General features: G+C 38.2%; 1 protein-coding gene across 2 annotated transcripts; it reads right to left on the bottom strand.

The window, feature by feature from the left end:
- Window positions 1-500: 500 nt before the first annotated feature.
- LOC148723821 (QRFP-like peptide receptor) lies at window positions 501-11,497 on the bottom strand. 2 transcript variants are annotated; one of them, XM_088733814.1, is made up of 2 exons: window positions 11,267-11,497; window positions 501-7,723 (listed from the first exon to the last, which is right to left on the bottom strand). In XM_088733814.1, exon 2 carries the CDS (start codon window positions 7,630-7,632, stop codon window positions 6,478-6,480), a length of 1,155 nt encoding a protein of 384 aa, XP_088589940.1. In that variant the 5' UTR covers window positions 7,633-7,723; window positions 11,267-11,497; the 3' UTR covers window positions 501-6,477. The 2 variants fall into 2 exon arrangements, with proteins under 2 accessions (XP_088589940.1, XP_088589939.1); XM_088733813.1 differs by lacking the exon at window positions 11,267-11,497 and adding an exon at window positions 8,835-9,127.
- Window positions 11,498-12,537: the final 1,040 nt, after the last annotated feature.

The following is a 12,537-nucleotide window of genomic DNA, read 5'->3' as shown; positions in this document are numbered from 1 at the left end:
CCAGTCGCTAGACATTTTAATTTACCTAATCATTCTAAGCAACATATGGCAATCTGCGTCTTTTCTTACACTTAGGTAGCACGGAAAGCCGTAAAAATCTTGAACAAAAGCTCATCTTTTAAATCGACAGTCTAAATCCCACAGGGATCAACGAACGCTTTTCATTCCACTAATTTATTCTTGTTTTTCTCGTTACCGATTCCGAGAACACCTTCGAGACGAGGAAAGGAATGACAAGGACACATCGAAACCAGTCGCTAGACATTTTAATTTACCTAATCATTCTCAGCAACATATGGCAATCTGTGGTCTTTCCTTACACTTAGGTAGCACGGAAAGCCGTAAAAATCTTGAACAAAAGCTCATCTTTCAAACCGGCAGTCTAAATCCCACAGGGATCAACGAACGCTTTTCATTCCACTAATTTATTATTGTTTTTCTCGTTGCCGATTCTGAGAACACCTTCGAGACGTGGAAAGGAATGACAAGGACACATCGAAACCAGTCGCTAGACATTTTAATTTACCTAATCATTCTAAGCAACATATGGCAATCTGCGGTCTTTCCTTACACTTGGGTAGCACGGAAAGCCGTAAAAATCTTGAACAAAAGCTCATCTTTCAAACCGGTAGTCTAAATCCCACAGGGATCAACGAACGCTTTTCATTCCACTAATTTATTCTGGTTTTTCTCGTTGCCATGTTCCCACCAATAACGTAGCTCCATTGTCTGCCTTTAAAAGCACACACAACCCAGAATTCCTCTATTCGCTCCGGCGAAGGGCTAACGCTCGAAACGTCAGCTTTTGTAATCGTTACGGTGGCCAATTCACCATTTCAACTTTGTTGATATATCCAAATTATTACTTTAGAGATGGATGGTTTTCAGTGAAGCCGAGATTAACTTTTTTGATCGAGTTTCCTGGCCTTCATCTGAAGACATTCTCAAGAAATGCGGCATAAAATTGATGTTGTTTTTGTTTGACCCTTAAATGCTGGAGTTTTTAAAAATACGTTGTCTGATTTCTTCGTATGAAGCATGACTTTCATGAATTGACTCAAGAAATTAAAAGGTAAACGAACCAAAAACTTTTAACTGCGCATGTCGTTTGCTTCTCATCGATTTTTTTGTCGGTTTAACCAGATTGTTCACTTCTCCGCCTCAGTGCAGAATTCATTTGTTAGAATTTCTGAGCCTACCGATAGCAACTTACAGCATCCCCGATAGATGGTAAAGTGGAACTTAGAGGTGCATTTGATCAAATTACAGGAGACGTTTTTTTTTATAATTAAAAACAATATATCAACTGTAGTTGGTCATCTTATAATGGACTATTTTTATCTTGTGTGTGTATTTCTTTAAGATGTCTTCCTCTAACTAGTAAAGATGCCTTATCCAGCTCGTACTTTAGTTGGTTAATTTTTCCTCGCTTTTCGACTGGGATTGAGTTCATGTGTTTTGCATCTTGTATTTTGTATCTCGTCAAAGGCAATGTTTCATATTAAATTAAGACAAGGATGCCGGGGTGAATTGCCTTTAGCAGTGACTGGTTAGGAAATCTGAAAAAAAAAAAAAAAACAAAAACAAACACACAGACAAAAAAACCAACAACAACAACAAAACCCAATCAACCAATCCGAAAAAAAGGTGGAAAAAGATTGCTGCCGTCGTTTTGGAAGTTCTTTCGTCGTGCAAAATATTTTGTTTATATGTTTGTACCCTTTTGACTGCATAAATGAATATAAATTTCTTTATTATTATTGCTCAGACGGTGTAAAATGATCAGAATACTGCCTTGTGCGCACTGCTGGATTCATACCTGGATAAATCTAAAAGATAAGAGCTAGATTGGGTCGCTGAGTAAGCCTCAGAAAAATTGATCCCAGCCTTTGTGTGGCATTTTAAACAACCCTCCGCCACAAAAGAAAAAAAAAAAAGAAAAAAGAAAATAAACTGTGACAGCGGCAAAAATTCTCACTTCTTGGGCTATACCTACCCAGATTTTCTTGCTCCTTGTTCCGAGGGGAAGAAATTCTGCTACGATGAATTAACACCAAAGTTATCGGAGCAATTGATCTAATAAATCGCTCCTTGTCTGTTCCTCGGTTGGTCCTTGTCTTTAACGTTGGTTAGTAACTGACGTAGTGTGGTGATGGGTTTGTGGGGCGACGCGGATATTGAAGGGTTGTAAGATGCGCGAGATGTTCTCAGACATGCCTTTTATGTACGGTATGGTTGCTGTAGTCGTAGGAGTTGCGGTGTCCTTTGTTTCGGTAATAGTAGTAGTTTCGGTAGGTCGGTGAGTGTTTCGTCGAATGAAGTCGTCGTCATAGTTTTTCTTTGAAAAGACACGGTAAAGGTGTTTGTTCTCGTCGGATAAGCTGTCTGCCCAAGTAATGTATTTTAAAGAGCTAGTGCCCTCGGAAAGAGGTATCTGATTATAAATTCATTGCCGCGGGTGAGACTAGAAGTTGTTTTACAAATATAGTAAAAGAGGTGTAAAACGACTTAAAATTAAAAACAGTTATTTTTCTGGTCGAGAATTCGAAATGTAATAAATCCAAAAACGAAACTAGGAGGGATAAAAAATATGCGAAGAGTAAATGAATTTTAAAACAAATTGAAATATGACTCACTGCAAGGTCTAATTATCATCTTATCTAATTTACGATATGAGGATTTATTATCCAACTACACCTAGACGAGTACAAATAACGCCATATACGAGTACAAATATCACGCGGTATTTTTACTCTAGAGTACCGGTTAAACAGGTTTTCTCGCATCGCGCAAGCGAAGAATTGGATCGTAATTACGAAAAAAAAAATGGCCGACGATTTGAATCATATTTTCGACGACGAAGAGTCAGAATAAAGGCTGATAGTTTCGAAAGAAACTGTTTGGGGCTGCGTTGGGGGGAGTAACGAAATAATTTGGATACATCAACAAAGTTGAAATGGTAAATTGACCACCGTAACGATTACAAAAGCTGACGTTTCGAGCGTTAGCCCTTCGTCGGAGCGAGAGCGTTATTTGTATTTTGACTCGCCCTACGGGCTTGTCAAAATACAGCACAACTCGCAAAAATACTCAGCGATACTACACAACAAAACGTTTAATAAGATATAATTATGTATTTCTTATTCAAAAGTAGTAGCAACTTCATATAGACATCAAATTTGACAAGAGCAATTTACTTTCTTCATTATGAAAACTATATCAATAGATTGGAATATAACTTACCGCAAGGTCTAATCATTAGAGAGATTTAATGCAGCGTTTGCGTGAAAAGGAAAACGTCAACTTGCCCCTTCAAGTTTCACGTAAAATAGCGCGACTTTACTGCTTTAGCTTCGCGGGAGGTCACATCATGGTGGATTTGAAGGCCGCCTTGTTTAACTTACAAGGAATAGTTTTGGCGCCCTTTTTCCGGAAATTAACTTCTACTCTGTGAGAGAAAAAGTGAAGAAAATATTGCATACACGACAAAAGCGAAACAGGCTGCTTTCACGTAGAAACGGCAAGGCACAACCGGCAAACTTAAAGAAATGGCGGGAAAAACAAAGTCACGTGGTCATTCTTACCATTAACTTTTCAAGTAAACGCGGTGCTAAATCTCTCTATTATCTCATCGAAATCACGACAGGAGAATGTATTTCTTGCTCAAAATCAATAACAACTCATGTAAATATTTTGGAAAGTTAGATAAACTGTTTTCTCTCAGTCAGAGAAAACAATAATTACTCTATTTGTATAGGAAATAGGAGATGATCAACAGCTCTTCGATATTTTTGCTGAATGGTTGATAACACATCGTTCCCTCTAAATAAGCGACGCACGCCTATACAGAAAAAAATATTGTTTAATGCCAATTTTTTCTTTTATCAAAATGAAGTCATTTGCTGAGAGGTGAATACTTAACACGTCTCAGCTTTTCTCATTGGCAGTAACGGAGATTAACATGCTTGTTTTGAAAGAGGTGACTTGTCATGCCAAGCATTCATGGTTCTTCATCACTCTTCAAATTATCCCTGATGGTATAAGTCGGGGTTCCTCATAGGGTAAGGGAAGGAGATTGAAATCCCTTTCCGCAGTAAACATTAGCCTTTACTTCTGGAACTCATTTCCTATGTCCAAATCTTACCTGAAACTCCACCCCAATGTACAAATTAAATCTAAACGCCTTTTAAAATAATTAATACAAACTGAATAAAATCGATCGATGTAACCTTTCGATGAAGTGTACAGGATGTGTACACTCGCTAAGTAATCTTAAACATCGTAGCATTTGCCTCCTCCAGAGTTAATGGCTCGAACCATGGTCCATCCCCCAATTTCAAACACGTCAAACACATCTTCATCTGAATATCTATGCTCTTTTTCAATAAAATCGTCTACCTGGTAATTCATTTCCATCTTTGCTAGGGCCTCTTCTTCTTACACTTTAAAGAAAGATAGGTGCTATGAATTTTATAACAATTTTCCGAAAGAAAGACTCTTTTGGTGATTAGCATGTAAATCCCTCTAATGAACTCTGTAAAACAATCATTTAAACTAGCATCATCAGGGAGAAAAATAACAATACTAATACTAATACTAATATAGTGTTTCTGACCGCTTGCAGCCTAAGGCTGAATTACGGGTGCAGTTTAAGGTTGAGAACAGACGTCAGCATATCAGGCGCCTCTGGTAGCCGCTTCAGTCCATCGATCTCACCTTCCCACCCATCCCACCCAGGGGAGGACATCCATCACACAGTAATCTCGTGTGTGGGAAATTAACGTCTCCTACCCCAACCCTGCAGGAGACGGGACCTCCATTTATTCGTCCCTATTCGAGAAGACTAGAATATCTAACCATTTCTTAAAGCCGTGTTGCACAAAAAGTATTCAATGCATCAGGCTCGTATTCATTGGCCGAGTTGATCGTACTGTGACCTTTCGATATTCAGAACTGATTTAGTTTTAGCTCCATCAGAAACTGAATTGCTTATGCTAATGAGGCAAATATTGTAAACAAGGATTCCCCTATAGAAAGGCAGCAAATTCTTCTAAATTATTTTAAGACCCTGAGTGTTGGTCCGGCCAGGGCTCGAACCCCCGACCTCCCGCACAACAGTCCGGCGCTCTATCCATTGAGCTAACCGGGAGGCGGTAACAATACAATAGAGTTGAATAGCCCATTCCCGAATTACCCTTGGCCTCATTTTCAAAACGAGTCCTGGTGCTCATCCTTTCATATGATTATAAATTTTCATTTACATGCAAATTAAACTCACTTTCACAAGAATAGTTGAGCGCCAGCCTCGTTTTGAAAAATAGGCCAAGGGTAATTCGAAAATGGGCTATTAAACCGCGATACTGACAGCTAATTGATCTATTTTTAAAACTGAAAAACCTTTCATTTTTCCAGTTGCCTGTATCAAGTTTCTATTTGCAACTTTTTTCGATTTTTTTTTGTTCTTTCTTCGGATTTCTTGAGCTAAAAAGCATTATAATGATGCTGATTTTAATGTCAAGATGGGGCGCAATTTTTTTTAGGAAAGAGTTAGTCTATCATTCGTTTTTTAAGAAAGAGGCACGAAATGCCGAAACTTATTTCTTGTCTACGACGAAGTTAACTGGCCAAAATTTAAGATACGTTAATATCTTGATTAATTGGAAAAGTATTGGGAGAGTTTCAAGGTTCAGTTTGAAACTGGAGGAGTTTATAAAAAATGTTCAATAAACTGACCCATGGCATCACGAGAGTTTTAAAAGAATTTATACATTTCCTCAGTCGTTCCACTCTACTAAAAAACCAAAACCCTACATGTAACTACAAATCCCCTCAAAAGCGAGCCTTAATACCAAAAATTTCATTTACGTTCTAATTAACTTGCAAAGCTGTTGAATAAAGGTGAGCGGCGATAAATCAGACTCAGTTTAAATAAAACTGACAAACCCTTTCGCCGTTAAACAAGCGAAAGAAGGAAATGGGTTAGGGTTAATTTTCAGGTCTCAAGAATGCTCCAGCGTAAGGTGGGTCCCCATCAGCCACATCATCGCCCAGCTGATCGGTGGAATAAAGGTAAAAATTGTGTCCAAGCTCTTGTAGATCGAGGCTTTCACCTTGAGATCGCATCCTGAGGAGGAAACACCTCACGCTTGTAATTGATGCATTATCTCAATCGCTTATGCAGCCGGTAAAGTAGGCTATATGTTTGCCTACTTTAAGCAAACGTATAGCCTATATAGCCTAAAAACGTAGCTCCATTTTCTGCCTTTAAAAGCACATACAACCCACAATTCCTCTATTCGCTCCGACGAAGTGCTAACGCTCGAAACGTCAGCTTTTGTAATCGTTACGGTGGCCAATGTACCATTTCAACTTTGTTGATATATGCAAATTATATATGTTTGCCTTTCCTAGTAATGCGCTGTGGGGAGGTGAACAGAAAATTAACAACTGAATCAAATCAAGCCACTCGTGACTTTCTTAAATTTGGTCTTCGCTAACGTGACTGGTTGACTTATCCCAGCTCTCTAATCGATGCACGACGTCGCTTGTTTCATACTTCTGCGATCTCATGTACTTTGTACCATATCTTTTACTCTTCTTTGTGCAACATTCAAATGTTTTTCCTGTACGCATCATTGATTTCAGTTCTTTTGAAAACTGGGGAATAAGCAAAAAGCAAAGCCATGGGTTAACTGCACAGTAGCAACTCGCAAAAACGTACGAGATGTAGGAAACTGTCGTAAAGCTTTTGTTGCACCTTGGAACCAACCAAAGTGAAAAAAGTTTAATGAAGGTTACAGTGATGGGGAGCGTCCAACAGATAAGAAATGCTGTAATAGTTGAAATAGCCATCATAAGGAAAATCCGGGTGCGTCTTCGGTTCCGTCTTGCTCCGTTCTCGCTTCGACATGAACTCATTTTGTCCTTTCGAAGACGAAAAGCCACCATTATGTACAAAATAGAAATTGCAAGCAGAGGTAGAATCAACACGGTTGTATATAGAAAGATACTGTATCGATGATGTGCTGACTTATCATTGAAAGCTGGTTCCCAGCTCGATCCACAGACTTGAATATCATAGCCATTCATAGGAACCCTGATAAGTCGGTGAGTATAAAAATACGGCGAGTGAAATGCTGCAGCCATAATCCATGTTGAGGCGATGACAAGGCGGCGTCTTGCTCTAGAGGTACTTTTATATTGAAGGGGATATACCACTGCAACGAAGCGCTCAATGGCGATAACAACCATGCTCAAAGTAGATACAGACAGTGACATGTCGCTTAAGAAACTGCACATCTTGCACAACAATGCGCCTCCACTTCCATGAACAAGGAAAGCAGCGGACCCAATAATTCCGTTTGCTATGGAGCGTGGGAGTAGAAAGACTGCCGTCAGAAGGTCAGATGCTGCCATACTAGCGATCACCAGCAAGAGTTTTTCTTTCATTCTCACGAACGCTATGATAAGGAGAGAATTTCCCATCAAGGAAGCAAAGAGTGTGAAAACATGTATCGTAACTATGATTTGGCTGGGAACTGTGCTAAAGCACTGTTCTGGAGCAGGCGTGCTGATGTTTCTCTTACTTGTTCCAGAGTCATAAGGGAAGGACACATTTCCGATGGCCGCCATTCTGTCAACCAAGGAACGTTATCAGTGTGGAAAGCTGGATTATAACTTATGCACTAGCCAGTGTGGTCGAGTTATTGCCCGACGCGCCAGTCTGAGGGTGCAATTACATTTGCTTTAGTTTCACTTAAGAAAATCAAACTTAACGCGTCCTCTCAGTAGTTGGTAGTACGAATTGACGAAAAATGAATTTAAAGGGCCAATCGTAATCTGCTACTGTCCCTTATTTCACTTATGGCGACGTGTTATTACTTAAAACAGCCTTCCCTTTTAATGACATTAAAACAATTTGTTCCTTGCCTATTGTTCAGATACTGTTGATAAAAGCATATTTGACAGGTGGTCATATTTGAAATGGAAACACTTTTGAAAGAAATGTTTTAAAATTCATAAAACCACTGTTTTGAGATCCTAAACAAATATTAAACAAAATGCTTTTGACTCAACATACGGAAAGAAACTTTCATACCTTTCCGCGCTGATTGAAGCACTTTGGAAAGGTCTCCCTTTTTGCATTGTGTAACCACATACTGTTACAGTTAACGTAATTTTTTCCTTGACTTAGATGTTTTAATTTTAAAATTATGTTCCCGACGTTGATATCATAAAGGGGGAAAATCGGCAGACTTATTCGCCAGCCGTTTTCATTGGTCGTCTCGTTAATCAGGAATATGTACTAGTTTCGTAATGATTGAGGCTCCAAGGTTTGACAATATGGTCACGTCCGGCAAAAAAAAAAAAAAAAAAAAAAGGAAAAAATCGAAAACGTTTCAAACGCCGCTTATGATATTCAAACAAAGCGCAAAGTAATCCCTTTTATCTTTTCACTGAAGTTTGAATCTACGGTATGGCGTGCAAGTACTTCATTTCAAAGCTGTTCCGTTTTGTGACAACAGAAACTACGCACAAACAAAAAACGCGCACTTGCCTTAGTGCAGAGAAAATTATAAGTGACTATCTTCATTTACTCTCAGATTATACTAGCAAATGTTCATAGATATATCATTACTTTTTCCTCTTTCTCACTAAAGCAAGTCGGAGAAGAATTTTATTTTTTCCAGCCTGAACCTCGTTACGTAAACTTCTTGATCAGTAGAAGCAAGAAAGGTTCGGTTTGTTCCCACCTGCAATTGCAGAGTGGTACTTTAGCACTTGTAGTCTAACCTAGATTGATATATAAATTAAAAACCCAATTATCAACTTACCGTGAAAAAAGTGAGTGTTTTCACCTAGAATCGCCCGAACTGAAAATAACGTGAACTTGTATCTGGGTACAAGTCTTAAAAACTGCAGAGATTGCTGCACCCAGCCCTAATTAATTTTTTATTTTTCATCTTGTGGTCGTTGTAGACAATCACACTTAGTAAATTGCCTTAAATGAAAATTTTTGAATTGATCACCCAGACACCTCCAACTCGTGTTTTTGGATGGTAATTGAATAAATCAATGATATTTTGACAAATTGGAGGACTTGGTATTTCTAATTGGTCAAATGTATATACGGATACTTGATATTTCTTCGCTTTGATCTCTTTGTGGTTTATTGTGATTCAATTAAAGGGCCATTCAGATGCATAATCTACCAGAACCTTTTACGTAATCTGTTAAAAAGAGCATATATTTCGTTTTAAAGCGAAGCACTCCGAAGCGATCGACAGTGGAACTTTTATTACATCTTTTTAAAAAACCCCGTTCGCGCCTCTGCTCATTTGTGAGTTTTGTTTTTGTAATGCTTTGTACAAAACTCGACGACGAAAATGCATGAAATAAATGCCTTTTCAGCCTCTAAGAACCTTAAAGCTAATAAACAGTGTTCTTTAAGTAAATAAAGAGGAAGCTTTCCACTAAAACACTCTCCGGCATCCAGCTTACACGCTGCCATGCTAAAAGCTTAACGATATATGTGAAAACTCCCTTACAGTAATCGGCCATATTCAGTATAATCTGAGACTTTATGTCTACGATGATTCAAGGACGCTAATGTATAAGCGTATCATGCTATGAAGCTTCCGTAGTGGATAGAAGAATTTCATATACTGTATGCAAGTCTAACTTCAGAGATAAAATATAAGACCTAACGTTTATTTTCTTTAAGAATATTTATCTATTCTTTCTGGTACTTTTTCAGCAACTATTTCACGGTCGCGGAATGAAATATTGCCTTCTGGTTTAAAGTGCTTTTTAATGAATAGGAATTCATATTTCTCATCATATTAGAATTTCAGGATAAAGTTCCTGATTCATCTCCAAATTATGTGTTCCGTTCTTCCGACAAGCTGACGCCCTCATTTAACATCGAACTGTCCTTTAATTAACAATTAACAGCTGGCTATGACAGCCACCCACCGAAAAAAAAATTAACGCATTAGCACCGACGATCGAGGTAGAAACTAAATTGGGTAATGACGAAAGAAATGGGGCGACACGTAATGAAAGCACAACATATAATCACTGAGTATATCTTAGTTTCCACGGCAAAATTCAGAAAATCGTATTCCATTATTGACAACCTCTCGAGGGTGAACTACTTTAGAGATGGATGGTTTTGAAGCCGAGATTAACTTTTTTGACCGAGTTTCCTAGCCTTCATCTGAAGACATTCTCAAGAAATGTGGCATAAAATTGATGTTGTTTTTGTTTGACACTTAAATGCTGGAGTTTTTAAAAATACGTCGTTTGATTTCTTCGTATGAAGCATGACTTTCATGAATTGACTCAAGAAATTAAAAGGTAAACGAACCAAAAACTTTTTAACTGTGCATGTCGTTTACTTCTCATCGATTTTTTTGTCGGTTTAACCAGATTGTTCACTTCTCCGCCTCAGTGCAGAATTCATTTGTTAGAATTTCTGAGCCTACCGATAGCAACTTACAGCATCCCCGATAGATGGTAAAGTGGAACTTAGAGGTGCATTTGGTCAAATTACAGCAGAGGTTTTGTTAATTAAAAACAATATATCAACTGTAGTTGGCCGTCTTATAATGGACTATTTTTATCTTGTGTGTGTGTATTTCTTTAAGATGTCTTCTTCTAACTAGTAAAGATGCCTTATCCAGCTCGTACTTTAGTTGGTTTATTTTTTCTCGATTTTCGACTGGAATTGAGTTCGTGTGTTTTGCATCTTGTATTTTGTATCTCGTCAAACGCAATGTTTCATTTTAAATTAAGACAAGGATGCCGGGGTGAATTGCCTTTAGCAGTGACTGGTTAGGAAATCTGAAAAAAACAAAAAAAACAAAACAAACACAGAGACAAAAAAAACCAACAACAACAAAGCCCAATCAACCAATCCGAAAAAAAGGTGGGAAAGATTGCTGCTGTCGTTTTGGAAGTTCTTCCGTCGTGCATGTTTGTGCCCTTTTGACTGCATAAATTAATATGAATTTCTTTATTATTATTGCTCAGACGGTGTAAAATGATCAGAATACTGCCTTGTGCGCACTGCTGGATTCATACCTGGATAAATCTAAAAGATAAGAGCTAGATTGGGTCGCTGAGTAAGCCTCAGAAAAATTGATCCCAGCCTTTGTGTGTCTGGCATTTTAAACAACCCTCCGCCACAAAAGAAAAAAAAAAAAGAAAAAAGAAAATAAACTGTGACAGCGGCAAAAATTCTCACTTCTTGTGCTATACCTACCCAGATTTTCTTGCTCCTTGTTCCGATGGGAAGAAATTCTGCTACGATGAATTAACACCAAAGGGGAAATAAAGGGGACATCAATGAAACAATGCAAGTAAATTTTTCAGTCGATAATGCCCGAATTTCAGGTGTGTAACCAAATTCTTAACACCAGCTGTCGATATTTGAATGTTTACGTGATCCAACTACTGAACAGATTGCAGACGAAGAATCTCCCACACAATTACTGATCAAACTGCACACAATTTCCATTAGTCGCACACAATTTCCATTAGTCGGCACATCATATTTTTATTACTTTACCATTTTTTGATTTACTGCAAATCACGTAGCAAGCTTCCAGTCAGAGACAAAATTTTTTCTGTCTTCATCCAGGCAATTTTTATTCGGTCGATTCCGCAAAACAGTAAATACGAATTTTTTTCTTTTAATTTCGAGCAAATATGCTTGTTAAGATATTGAAACCGGGACATCTGATAACAAACACGACAATAATCAAATTATTCCACCCATCAAAGTACTTTGATGTGGCGCTTTTTTCTTTAATAATAGGAATTATGCGCGATGACGTCAAAACAATTTCTCGCAGCGTCAAACCGAGTATTGGTGGTGATCGCTTCGCGTGTGTTGTTGGTGTTTAGAGAAATAATGAATTCCCCTCGTCTGTTTTTTTCACTCTTTGTTCGAAATGCCTCAATGGTGTAATACCTAGGGCTGTACAACCTCTTCAGACATGAAAATCAAAACTCCTGGCATCGCTTACCGCAGGAGAAGAACTGCTTTCGAAATGGCTTGCAAAAATTCGGCGAATAAACACGCCAGTTAACGAGTACTCGAGGCTATGTGGCGACCACTTTGAAGCCGACTGTTTTAGGAAAATCCTGGGTTCCTTGCTTGTCAACTTGAAACCAGGGTCAATTCCCACAAAGTTTTGCTTTGTGCAAGAAAAAACACCGAGGAAACCTCCATCCAGTGTTATAGTATGTAGTTTGAATTTTTAATATCTTAGCGTATGTGATATGTATTTTTATGGGCTGATGAATTGATCGTGTTTAAATAAAGATTACATTACATTACATTACATCAGAGCGAAAATCGGTCGAACGAATGCAGCCGACTTAGTACGTAAACACAGTGTCGGACGATTTGCCAGAAACATGTGATGGCTTTGAAAGTGACAGCATTGTCTGGATCAATAAGGTCCTTATCGAGAGCACTATTTATATAACTTTGAACTCTGAAAGGGACAGTTGATTTCTTTTAGTTTG

Source organism: Stylophora pistillata, chromosome 9 (genome assembly GCF_964205215.1).
Source record: "Stylophora pistillata chromosome 9, jaStyPist1.2, whole genome shotgun sequence".
Taxonomy (NCBI): domain Eukaryota; kingdom Metazoa; phylum Cnidaria; class Anthozoa; order Scleractinia; family Pocilloporidae; genus Stylophora; species Stylophora pistillata.
Note: the sequence above shows the minus strand (reverse complement) of the source record. Positions and strands in the feature narration are given on the sequence as shown.